At 41.7% G+C, this 13,319-nt stretch overlaps 1 protein-coding gene across 1 annotated transcript; it reads left to right on the forward strand.

Moving 5' to 3' along the window:
- The first annotated feature begins 410 nt into the window (after positions 1–410).
- Positions 411–4,344, forward strand: LOC147612993 (putative E3 ubiquitin-protein ligase BAH1-like 1). Its single transcript, XM_086782296.1, has 6 exons — positions 411–848; positions 1,471–1,715; positions 2,765–3,010; positions 3,265–3,402; positions 3,734–3,792; positions 3,901–4,344. Exons 1-6 carry the CDS (start codon positions 668–670, stop codon positions 4,004–4,006), a joined length of 975 nt encoding a protein of 324 aa, XP_086638422.1. The 5' UTR covers positions 411–667; the 3' UTR covers positions 4,007–4,344.
- The last annotated feature ends 8,975 nt before the right edge of the window (positions 4,345–13,319 follow it).

A 13,319-nucleotide genomic window follows, 5' to 3' on the forward strand; every position in this document is an offset into this window, starting at 1 on the left:
GAAGGGACTCATTTTTTATGTATCTATGTTGGCCACCCCCACCCCAACGCATGAGAATGATAGTGGGGGTTCTTGATGGGGCATGTGTGCTTTTGAAACCCGAGGCTACCTTTTTGAGAAACTATGTGGTAGGGCTTTGGGAGGAGGAGAGGAGAAAGGGGGGTTCGGTGGAAATGCTCAACGAGGATACGGTTTGTGTAGAGCAAGGATACGGTGACAAGTGCCTCCGATTATTAGGGGGCGTCACGAGTCCACAGGTCCTCGTGTGGTTGGGTGAGTCACATGAGTGGGGAACTTTTATAGTGGCAAATAAATAATAATGTGCACCACAGTGGGATTCGGGGTCCATTAAAAAATTAAACTTTGCTTTCCTTTTAATCAAAATACATGTACAGTTTCTACCATTTTTTTTGTTTATATAATCACAAATGCGTGCACGTTAAGTCGCTGTATTTTTTTCCGCCCACCCACGTTGGCTTAATCATCTCCCCCATTGCTAAACCTTCTCTAATCCCCTGTTAATCTCTTGTGCCCATCTGGTTTTTTCCCCCTTGCATTAAGCCTTGATTTCACTTCCTTAATCCTTTAATCCTTGTTTATGATCTCACTTCTTTAATCCTTGTTTATTTTGCTCTTTCCTTTCACAAAAATTCTGCTAATTTCTGTCATGAAGTTCAACAAGCAATTCTCTGCATACATTGCAACACAGCAGAGCCTTCTCCCGGGGCTCTCCTATGTGGAGTTCAAGCGCCTCAAAAAGCTATTAAAACACTGCCCCCTCCATGAATCTTCTTCTTCTTCTTCTTCTAATCATCAATTAGACCACAAATGCCCCCCTTCTTGTGCAGGTCGGTTTCTTTTTTCTCGTTCTGTTATTTCACATTCTTAATTATATTTAATCAGACCTCCGAAATTCAAATCTTGTGCAAAAGTGGTGCAATCTGCATCCCAAAACAATAATTTCTCCAAGGAATTTCTTTGGGCGGTTCTGATTGGTTGCTCCAAAAAATAAACGGTATCATAATTTGTGGCACATCTTTTTATTTAATATAATGTGCATCAAAACATGAATTTTGGCAAATACTAAGATTTTTTTAAAAAAGTTACTGCAATGTAGATCAAAACAGGAATTTTCTGACAATAACGTAAATTTTCTTCTGTATTCCATACTGAATATAACTCCTTTTTTTTCCTTTGATTCAACACACTTTGTTTGGGAAAAAAAATCTTTTGGGATAGCGAATTTAAAACAAGACTTTTTTTTTTGCTGGTATATTTTTTTCCAAGTCTATGAAGGATATGCATTTTCGATGTTTGTGTCCTGCGACTTTCCTCTTTGTAAGAGAAATAAGGAATTTAATTTGTAATTTAATGATTCTTCCATGAATAATTGAGTGGTAAGTGTTATGTTTCACATTTTGTGTGTTTTTTTTTAAATTAATTTTTTTGAGTTTTGGAAAATATTCATAGTGTGCGACCAGACATTCTTTCCTCTGTTGATGAAAGAGGTGGCGGCGGTGATGGGGTGCTTCAACGCGAGGGTTGAGAAGCTGCTGCAGGTGCATCTAGCCTCGGGCGTCCACAAGTACGTGCTGCGGCTGAGGTACCGGCATGCCAGAAACCACCACGACATGATCCACGAGGGCCAGAAGCTCGTCGCCTACGTCCACATGAACGCCCTCGCCATCCGCAAAATCCTCAAGAAGTACGACAAGGTACGGACCTCTCCCTTCCAAAAGCTTGTGTTGCAAAAACAAGCCACCTGCCTTTGCAGGGGGAGAGAGAGAGAGAGAGAGGAGAGTGTGAGATGAGAAATGTGAAGAGAGACAGGGTGCATGCATGCATATATGTATGTGTGTGTGTGTGTGTGTGGAGAGAGAGAGAGAGAGAGAGAGAGAGAGAGAGAGAGAGATGTGAAGAAAGACAAGGTACATGCATGCATGCATATGTGTGTGTGTGTGTGTAGAGAGAGAGAGAGAGATGTGAAGAAAGACAAGGTACATGCATGCATGCATATATGTATGTGTGTGTGTGTGTGTGTGTGTGTGTAGAGAGAGAGAGAGAGAGAGAGAGATAGAGAGATAGAGAGTGCTTGTGCCCATTAGAAACCAAACGCAACACTGTCAAAATGACTGGCATGTACATCCAAAGCATAAACATAGGCATCCGCTATTCCAACAAGAGCTTATGGCCACCAAACATAACACCAAAGGTACCAAACACCATAGCCTATGTGCGTGTGTGTGTGTGTGAGAGAGAGAGAGACTACATGCTTGCATGTATCACAGTTTCATTCCGTACTCGAACTCTAACCGTACAATATATTACATACCAAAGTTGCATTCCATACTCCAAGTCGAGCCGCACAACACATTACATACCCCACATTTGTAACATATGGAGCATTCTGTACACCATACAAAATGCACAGGCTTCTATATAAATTTTGAAGCTCCAATTTGTCCTAGAGGTTAATAGACAGCTGATCCATGCATTCCACACGCTTTCCCATATAGCTTGGGTGTATTTTGTGTACACAAATGATTTCAATGTGCCATAATTTATATTTCTTTTCCCAAGATTGTATATTTCTGCTATTCAAACTTGAAAAAGAGTGGTGTACTTAGTGTACTAAAACTAAATCAATGTCCTCGTAGTATCGAACATGAATTGTACGTATTTCACCTAATGTTTCTAACCACCTTGGCATGCGTGTATTTATGCATGCATCTATTAACACCATTGAAGCTCCTTTGGTTATAAGGTCCACTTGTCAAGGAAGGGACGGGCATTCAAGAGCCGCCTGCAAACGATGCATGTAGAGCTGCTCCAGTCACCATGGATGGTTGAATTGATAGCCTTTCATTTGAATCTGAAAGCGAATGCGTGTGCTTCACCTGAGATGTTCGCACACTGTTTGTGCAATTTTGAGAGCTCCAAGCCCACGATCTCTTGCACATTGTCAGACTCAGTCCTGATCGAAATTGATCTTACTTGCTCCATCTGCTTGGTAACTAATGTTATCCCCCCTTTATAGTGTAATTAGGATAGTGACGGTGTTCTGATGGTATAATTAGCATGGTGAAGGGTGTAATGAGCATTGCCAAGGTGTTTTTATGCTTACACCACATTTGAGAGATTTTTAAGAGTTCTATGCTTATCTCAGAATCAGATGTTTGATGTGCTTTTTTTTTCAAGGTTAGAGGTGAAACTGGTGATTTTTTGGTGCTATAACATGATGGGCTTTGTCTGATTGGTTTGCAGGAGATGGTTTTTGACCCTGTGTCTTTGAGATGTGGGCACATCTTTTGCAACAGCTGTGCTTGCTCTGCTGCATCAGTTCCAACCGTGGCAGGGTTAAAATCGGCAGACCGAAATGCAAAGTGTCCTCTATGTAGACAGGTATGTTTAGTGCATTTGGCTGGCTACACACGTCCATGGGGACCCATCATGACCACCCATAAGACTGGATGGGCAATCTTTTTCCCTCCTAGTAGGAACAGGTGGGATCCAGTCTTGGTAAGATCTAAGTGTGGCTTTGGAGGGTGCTTGCCCTCCAGCTTCCATTCTTTTTCTGACACAATCTGATGGGTACTAACCTGTCCAGGCGGAGGCGGGACAGGTGGGCCCAAATGGGGTTGCCCTTAGTGAAGCTACCCTAACTGTATTTGGTTCCAGTTCTGTTTCTATATGGTTAGTAGAATCCAGTCTTATGATTTTTGGGGGTGTGTAGGCAAGGGTATATGAGGATGCCGTTCATTTGACAGAATTGGGCACGCTGATAAGTACAAGGTCAGAACAGAATGCAGCATTTAAAGAGACCACTGAATAAATATAATTTACTATCCCTTGTGCTTGCACTATCCATCTTGACCCTCTGCTTTTTATGTTGCTTTCCAGATGCAAAGATTATTGGGAAAAAAGGCTACAGAGGGAGAGAGTGGAGCGGCTTGAACAAGTTAAGAAACATTGGAACGAGCAATGCCGCGCAGTGCTAGGAATTTAGGCTCAGTTTTCTGTTTCCTGCTGTGTGTATAAGCCTCATGTACATTGATCAGAAAAAAAACCCAAGCAAAGATGTTTCATGCATGCATAAGCCTCATGTACATTGATCAGAAAAAAACCCAAGCAAAGCTGTTTCAGAGCAGCAGTATGGCTCCATCTTTATTTATAAGCCTGCCTCAAAGGATAATGATTAAAATGTTATAATCCACTTTAAGGAGAGGGTTAACAAAATCATTCTCCAAAAACTCTCTGGAAGGATGGTCTCATCTACCCTCCTTGACATCTAATGTTCTCAATTTTGATTGAACTATTTGGGATTTAGACCACTCATTGCTATTTTGTTGTTGTTTTGATCCTTCTCGTTTACACCATCTTATCTGCTTTGGCTTTGGAGATCATTCAATTGGTTTGCTTTTCATTTAAAAAAAAATGAAATAAGAGTTTACTCGCTCTCAACCGTCTTTGTCCCATTAAGGAAAATGGAAAAAGTATTTTTATTTGAGGTCATTCAATTAGTTTTGCATGTCACAAACTATTTTTCCTTTCACACACTCAAGATACCAAATAAATAGAGACTTCTTTCCTTGAAGAAACTCAAGATAGAGCTTATCAAGATAGAGGTGGGTTTTTCACAAGTTGAGCAAGCTCCAAGATAAAGCAAACCTGTCTTTTCGTGGGGGACATTGCACACCTGAGAGGCTTTGTGTGTCTTCTCCCTTCGTAAACCGTAAACATGTAGTATCTATGAAGTTGTATCAAAGCTATTGTATACAATATACTCATAGGAGGTTGTAATCTCTCCTACCTAGAAATTGTATCAAAGCTATTGTGGACATGTTTGTATGTTGTCATCTCTCGATACCTCAGTACTAAGGAATACAGGCTAGATAACGAAGCAAGGGCCATTGCGTAGTGAGATACAAGCTAGAGAGAACGCATAGAATGAGGTGTTAAAGCCAAGATGTGTACAAGGAGATGATAGTTGTATACAAGGTGTGCCTCTAGATATAGTGAGGCAATTACATGATGTGGTTTGCTAATGACAAGTGTCCGGTGCCTAAGGGCATGTGTGTGAATGCGTGAGATGTTACTAATACTTTAACATTTCCCCTTTCTACAACCGAACAATGGTTTTGTGAGGGAATATGCGAAGTGCATGAGTATGCTATACTTTGTACATGATTGGGTTACATGCTTAGCCTGGATCAAAGGGGGCTTTGAGATTATATACAGAGAGTTGTAGTGTTGAAGATGTTGTCAGAGAAGCCTTCAACAATGGCTTCATCTCTGTGTGTGGAAGTGGACGCGTCTTCGGAGTGTTTGATGAGACATGATTAAGTCAAAGGAGATGACATACTAGGCATTCCCTCACTACTATGGATAAGTGCAAGACACCATGCAGAAGATTGGACAAGCGTGAGCGGTCCCACATTGGGAATGTTGAGGCTGAGAGTAGATTGATTGATGAGAAAGCAGAAACAAGTGGTAACCAACAAGGTTTTGGTGAGAGCTTGTAATAACATGTGATGTGACAACCAAGGAATGTGGGTTGGTGTCACGTGTGAGCGCTTACCTTCAAATGGATTGGGTGCGTGTTGAAATTGATGTCAGTAGTGGAGGAGAGGGAGGAGGTTCGTCTTTCCAAGGCATAGCCTAGAAAGTGGGTAATGAAGCCAAAAATAGGTGTGGCTGAGTGGGAAAGTAAATTTGCAACAAAGGTAAGAAGAAGACCAAACAAACCAAATTGTTAACCACTCCGTATGTTAACATGGTTTCAACTACATGACCTACGGTGAGGCACTTTGTCATCTTACCCACTTGAATGCAACTTATATATAAAGTGGCCTTGCCTTATGCTTTATGTCAAATATGGAAAGTCTAAGGACTTCATATACATACCTGCTTTAAGACCAGTAATATAGGCCAGATTATTCTTAACTTTGGTCAGCCTAGTGTGAAAACTAGTCACTTGTGTATAAGTCATTTTTGACAATAAGCAATACACAATCATTTCCTTACAGTAAAATACCTATGAGCTCTTCTCCTCCTCTACTCTTGCTCGATTGTGCTCTATTGCCATCTTGCATACTTGATGGATGCTTGCTAGATAGGATTGTTTGTAGGTTTGTTGCTTACATTAGCCTTCATCTTCACAAGGGACCATCTATATTTACCTCCATCTAGGCGAAGAGAGCTCTCCCTTCACCCCATCGAGGAGGAGAATTCTAGTGTGAGAACGGAGTGAGGATGCAATGAACGAGCTAGTGTACCCATGTAGGAAAGTTGCAATTGTGGCTCTAAGGCAAGGCCCAATGGCACATGCTTCAGTAAGGCTAAGGTAAGCTCTTGACTTCAATACAAATCCAAAAAACTACATAATTAAGGGTAGGAGATTTCTCACCAAGATTTTGTGAGCGTGTTATGGATACAGAGGCAAGAGGCAGAGGGATATAGAAGGTTGGTTGTTGTTGCTCGTGAGTAGAGTCGAGGCTATTGAGATAGACAGGGTGGTTGTTGGTGCATGAGTGATAGGTACGGGCGTATGGAGGACATGCCTCCCATCTTCTCCATGGAGACCTGATATAGATGTGGCTGTATCCACGATAAAGAGCTTATTGAAACCACCAAAATGACTCTAGATGTACTGACCTGTGTAGAGGGTACTGGTCCCTTAGTGAGCCATGTCAAAACTTGTGTTAACCACTCCTCTGTAGTAGGCACTGACCTACCGAAAGGCGCTTTGCGATCTTACCCGCTCGAATGAGCACTTATCTTTTGTAAGACTGTGCTGCTGGAATATAACCATTTTAAAGTTTAGTCAGCCTAGCGTGAAAACTAGTCACTTGTATATAAGTCCATTTTTATAATAAGCAATACAAAATCATTCCCTTGTAATAGTTTACTTGTGAGCTCCTCTTTTCTCTCTTCTTGCTTACTTGTATGCTATTGAATCTTGCATGTTTGATGGATGCTTGTTAGATAGGATTATTTGATGGTTGTCTTCTTGCATTAGCTTCCCCTTCTTCACCTACATTTTATGGGAGAGAACCATCGCAAAGGACCATATCTTATTGCCGCCATCTAGGCATAGAAAACTCTTCCTTCGCCCCTTTGGCAAAGAAGCATCTTGATGTGACAATGGAGTGAGCATGCAACGGACGAGCTAGTGCATCCACATAGGCAAGTTACAGTTTATGGCTCTAAGGTAAGACCCAAAGACACATTCTTCAATAAGGCTAAGGTAATCTTTTGACTTGAATATATTTGACACTATTGTGACTATCGAGGGGACTAGCCTAGGGATTAGCTTCATCCATCCAAGCTATTGGGATGCCCATCGGTGTGAGGTTAAACTCTAAAAAACACATGGTTTTGGAATCATTGGATGTGTTTAGTTGTTGTGTTTGATTTTTATTTTGAAGTTTATTTGCATTAGGGCATTCTACTTTTATCTATTGGAAGAACAACAAAACCTTGATTTAATTGGTGATTTGCATGAAATTGGAGCCCAAGAGGCTTATATTTCATTGCTTTGAGACAAGGAATAGATTAACAATTATGATTAGAAGTGGGATCCACTCCAAAAACATGAGTGTTAAGCTCCATTTGGGTGGAATAGAGTGGGATAGCTCATTGTGTTCATGTATTTCATATTCTTTCATAAGTTTTCTTAGATTGTTGAATTGGTAGCTTAGAAGCATGCAAAGATATAAAAAAAAATCAACAAACACTTGATTACATACATAAAAAAATACTAACTAGGACTAAGACCATTAATCACTCCCCATCAAGTCCAAAAAATCTCAAAAAGCACAAAAAACTAGGCCAAACTAGCTCTCGGGTTGGGAACGTGAGTCCACAATCCCATGCAAAAAGATGTGAGTCTAGGCATGTGAGTTAGCATACATGAGCTTGGACACGTGAGTCGTGAGCTTGGACATGTGAGTCGTGTGAGCATGGACGACTACCCTTCTCTAGACATACATGAGCTTGGACACGTGAGTCGTGAGCTTGGACATGTGAGTCGTGTGAGCATGGACGACTACCCTTCTCTAGACATAAGCCTGAAGATGTAAGTCTAGAGATTGGTATACCTAACATTGTATCGACGACTAATTATTGCCTTCTTGAAGACCCATAAAGGACATACTTACTTATATTATTTGAGGATTTTATGTCGCACAAAATTTGTACCAACTAAAATTTTAAGGAAAATTCCTGTACTTTGTTATTATTGTGAAATTAAAGTATAATTATTACCCAATAAGTGCACATTAACCCTGTCATACACCCAATTCCTAGAAATTTGTGCCCTAGGTAGACTTATTTCATGAAAGGAAAGTGTTGAGATATCGAGCTCATCTAGTGAGGCGGTGGACACTGATGACCCGCTTGGGGGATAGGCCCCACACTTACACCACTGGCATGGTTGGTGAGATCATGGGTGATATATGGCCAGTGGGATGACAGGCTATGTGATGGCCACCATTCTAGAGACTGGCATAGTTATAGCGCGCTCATTTAGTTGGGTTCACACTATAGAGAACCCTAGTATGTATTTGGTTGAGTACCTTTTTCATATGTGTGTACTCTTATCTTTGTATATGGTGTGTTGAGTGTTGAGTGAAGAAGAAGAAGATTTTCAGCCTCTCACCTTGTGTGTTCTCTTTCAGGGTTTTGTGAGTGTGTGTGTGCTTGCAAGAGCTCAAGCTCTCTTCTCCCCTCCTGCATCTTTTCATGGTATCGGAGCCTGGTTCATGCTAAGGGTTGAGCTGCAAGCAAGAGAAGCAGAGGAAGAGGTACGAGGGTAAGAGCTTCAACTACTCTTCCCTATTTGTGCTGGCAACTACACCCTTGTCGGGAGCTCTACGGGAGGCACCGACAAACGATCTCTGATTGAGGAGCTTTCTTCACGGGAGTAAAGCAATAGGGCAACTATATTGTCCTATCGGACTATGTTTTTCAAGTCGAAAACGCATTTCGAGCGCGTTACGACCTTCGTTTTTCAGAAAGCTAGCGATTTCGAGCAGTGCGGATAAGTCATCGATTCTCTGCAGAACTTTGTTTTAAGAACTGCAGGAAGACAGATTGGTTGTGCAGACATTGTGTGTACTGCAAGGAGGTTAACAGTTGCCATTGGGTGTATGTATGCACATTCAGGTCACTGGTTGTGACATTTGAGTGTAGTACAGTATCGCTGCAGAAAGTACAGCAGTTTGTGCAGGACAAACCAAAGTGTTGTTTCTGGTAAATTTGTGTGTCTGGCAAGATGTCAAATGATGGCATAAACTAGATTGTTGTTGAGAAGCTTGATAAGAATAACTTCCATGCTTGGAGGTTCAGGCTGACAAATTTCCTGATGGGAAAGGGTTGTTGGACTACATAGAAGGTGAGCATGAAGAGGCACCGGAGATACCAGAGATCAATTCGACTGCTGCAGATGTGAAAGAGTTCAAGGATTGGAACCAAGGAGCCAGAAAAGTTATGTATTGACTCTCTATCAGTATACAAGACACCATGATTGGGCACATTCAGGATGCCAAGTCCCCCAAGGAGGCGTGGGACACCTTGGTAAAACTCTATGAAACGAATACCAAGGCACGAAAGATATAGTTGAATAATGAACTTCATACTATGGAGAAAAAGAGGATGTCTGTGAATGACTATGCGTTGAAGATCAAGGGTATTGTGGAATCCCTTGCATCTATTGGTGTTTCAGTAGATGATGATGATAAAGTGGAAGTCTGTCTACGTGGTCTCGGGCCACAATACAAGGCGTTCAAGATGTCTATTCAGACTCGGGAAAACATCCCCAATTTCACAGATTTGGTGTCTATGTTGATTATAGAAGAGAAGAGCTTGGGTGAAGACCAACAGCCTTCACAAAACAAAAACAGTTCAGAGCAACAGGCCTTCTACACAAGTTCAGGAAGAGGACGAGGTAGAGGAGGCCGTAGATGCGGCCAAGGAGGTGGTCGAACAGGTAATCAGAATTATGGCAGCAGCAACAACAACAACAGTCTCAGAATTCACAACAACAATAACACACAGGTGGAAAAGGCCAATTCAGAGGCAGGGGGACTCAAAGAGGTCGTGGAAATTGGCAAAGACAGTATAATGATACATATGGATGCTTTTATTGTGGTAAGCATGGACATGTGCAGGCAGATTGTTATAAGAAGCAGGCTGACATGCAAAATGGGAAATTGCAGCAAAACAACTATGTATCCTCGAGCGCAGAAACAATGAGGAAATGAACGGTTGTTTGTTATGCATCATGTTGTTAATGCCATGTCTGAAAATGTTGAAGCAGCACATAAAGATGATGTATGGTACGTTCATTCAGGTGCTTCAAACCACATGACAAGTCATGGGGAGTGGTTCAAGGAGATGAAAAACCTTAAAAGACCACGTTTTGTGGAAACAGGGGATGACACGAGCAGGGTTTGCAGGTTCGGTTTAACCGATGGTTGTTATGTTGAGGACTTTAAAGACAAGTGCAGGTTGGTTGCAAAAGGCAACAGAGTGGGTAGAATGTTTACATTGAATGTAAACATGCCTGAAGTGAGTGCTGTGATGTTTGCAAATGGTTCAGGAATTGTTGCAGACACAAACATTTGGCATAAAAGAATTGGACATGTGAATGTGTAGAGAATGAAGTCTATGCAGACTAAAGGAATTGTGATAGGGCTGCCAAAGTTTAAAGTTGAAGGTATGCAGAAAATATGTGAAGCATGCTAATTTGGAAAAAAGCAAACAAAGCATGTATTTCCACGTAACAGAAATGTGAGCAGAAATGCACTAGATGTTCTGCATTCAGATGTATGGGGTCCTACCACGAAGACCATGTCTATGGGAGGCTGCAGGTATTATGTGACATTTATTGATGACCACACAAGGAAAGTGTGGGTATACTTCATGAAGGAGAAGGGTGAGGTGTTCACTCATTTTCAGAATTTCAGAGTTATGGTTGAAAAGCAAACAGGGAAATATGTAAAGTGCCTAAGGTCAGATGGAGGGGGAGAGTACTTCTCCAATGAGTTCTCTGAATTTTTGAAGAAGAATGGTATTCGGAGACAGTTTACATGAAGATACACTCCGCAGCAAAATGGAGTTGCTGAGCGAAAAAACAGGCACATTGCTGAGATTGCGCGAGCATTGATGGGAGAGAAGAATATGCCGCATAGCTATTGGGCTGAGGCTGTTTCTATAGCAGTTTACATCATGAGCTCCAACTGGAGCCATACATGATGTAACTCCAGAGGAGAGGTTTACTGGCAGAAAACCTGATTTGTCTCATCTAAAAGTCTTTGGATACATTGCATATGTGCATGTGCCAGATGAGCTGAGAACTAAGCTGGATCCAAAAGCTAAAAAATGTGTGTTTATTGGATATTCCCTTGAGCAAAAGGGATACAGCTGTTATAACCCTGCTACACGTGAGTTGAGGGTAAGCAGGGATATTATTTTTGATGAGATGAGCAGCCTGGTATGCTACTGAAAAAGAAGCTATTGGGGCTAATGTGAGTGGAAATGTGGTTGCACAAAATGCAAGTTAGCAATCACAGTCTTTGAGTGGACCAGGAGAGTCCTCATCTAGTGGTTTAGTTGATAGACCATGGAGTGGTAGGCTACATCATAATACCAATCCTGCAAATGTGATTAGTACATCACATAAAGGCAAAGAGAAAGTGGTTGAGCCCCTTAGTATGCCTGACATTTCTGCAGGGCATTCTCATGTTGATGGATAGTGGCTCAGAGATGAGCCTTGATGAGGATCTTGGGATACCAGCTATGAGAACACCTGGTGTAAAGAAGGCTATGGAAGCCATGAATGCAACGCTACGAAGATCTGGGAGAGTGAAGCATCCTGTGCAGAGGTTTACCTATGATGGTTATGTGGCACATCACTATGCATACATGGCAAAAGTTGTGCAGGTTGTAGAGCCCACATGCATTGATCAGGCTATTGGAAATGCGTGTTGGGAGAAAGCTATGGATGAGGAGATGGATGCACTATATGGAAATGAGACTTGGGATTTAGTGCAATTGCCTGAAGGCAAGAAAGCCATTGGATGCAAGTGGGTGTACAAAGTTAAACATAACAGTGATGGAAGCATAAGAAGGTACAAGGCTAGATTGGTAGCCAAAGGATATGCGCAGACATATGGCATTGATTATGAGGAAACTTTCAGCCCAGTTGCCAAGATGGCAATAGTGAGAGTTGTGATAGCAGTGGCTGTGTCAAAGAAATGGTCTTTACATCAGATGGATGTAAAGAATGCATTCTTGCATGGGGATTTGCAAGAAGAGGTGTATATGTTGCAGCCACCTGGTTATGATGATGTGAGTCACCCTGAGCATGTTTGCAGGTTGAAGAAAGCCTTGTATGGCTTAAAACAAGCACCAAGAGCATCATCTGACAAGATTTCTGAATATCTTGTCACTATTGGCTTTCATGTAGCCAATGTAGATTTCTCGCTGTATGTGAGACACAGTGATAGAGGGGTTGTGCTTGTTGTCATCTATGTAGATGACTTGATCATTACGGGGGACCATGATGCAGAGATCTTTGATGTAAAGATCTTGCTTAGACAGAAGTTTGAGATGAAGGATGTGGGGGAGCTCATATATTTCTTGGGCATTGAGGTGATTAGGTCACCACCATTAGGAACTCAATGGAGTCTTCTTGGGCCCTTTAATTTGGACGTTTAGTGAAATGCTTAAAATGCTAATCCATCTTTGACCAAGCCTAGAGGCCTAGTCCTAAAAGCATATATTTGATTTTTCACAAAAACAAAAAAATAAATAAAAAAAAGGAGATATTCCTAGATCTGGCCACCTAGGTGACTTTAAAGCTTTGTAATGGGCTGTCAGTCAGTAATCATAGCCTGTAGCAACCTTTTCGAACTCCAAACATTCCAAAAATTCGTCACTTTCTTCCCCCCTTTTTTGTGTGTACACCAGATCTCTTTCTCTCTCTAAATCTTCTCTCTAAAACGCCCTGCACTCCTTCTCCATGGAAAAAAGCGTCTTTCTCTACTCCAAAAGCCATAGCTAACAGATCTGTACTCCTAAATGAGCCTTCTCTCTCCAAACCCACAGTAGTAGCCATGGCTTGCAGGGAAGAAGCTTACCATGAGCATTCTCTCTACAGTACTTGGTCCTCTCTCCATAGCTAGTAGGTCTGTACTCCTAAATGAGCCGTCTCTCTCCAAACCCACAGTAGTAGCCATGGCTTGCAAGGAAGAAGCTTACCAGGAGCATTCTTTCTACAATACTTGGTTCTCTCTCCAAACCCACAGTAGTAGCAC

Source organism: Cibotium barometz, chromosome 44, assembly GCF_041138505.1.
Source record: "Cibotium barometz isolate CiBa-2024 chromosome 44, ASM4113850v1, whole genome shotgun sequence".
Taxonomy (NCBI): Eukaryota; Viridiplantae; Streptophyta; class Polypodiopsida; order Cyatheales; family Cibotiaceae; genus Cibotium; species Cibotium barometz.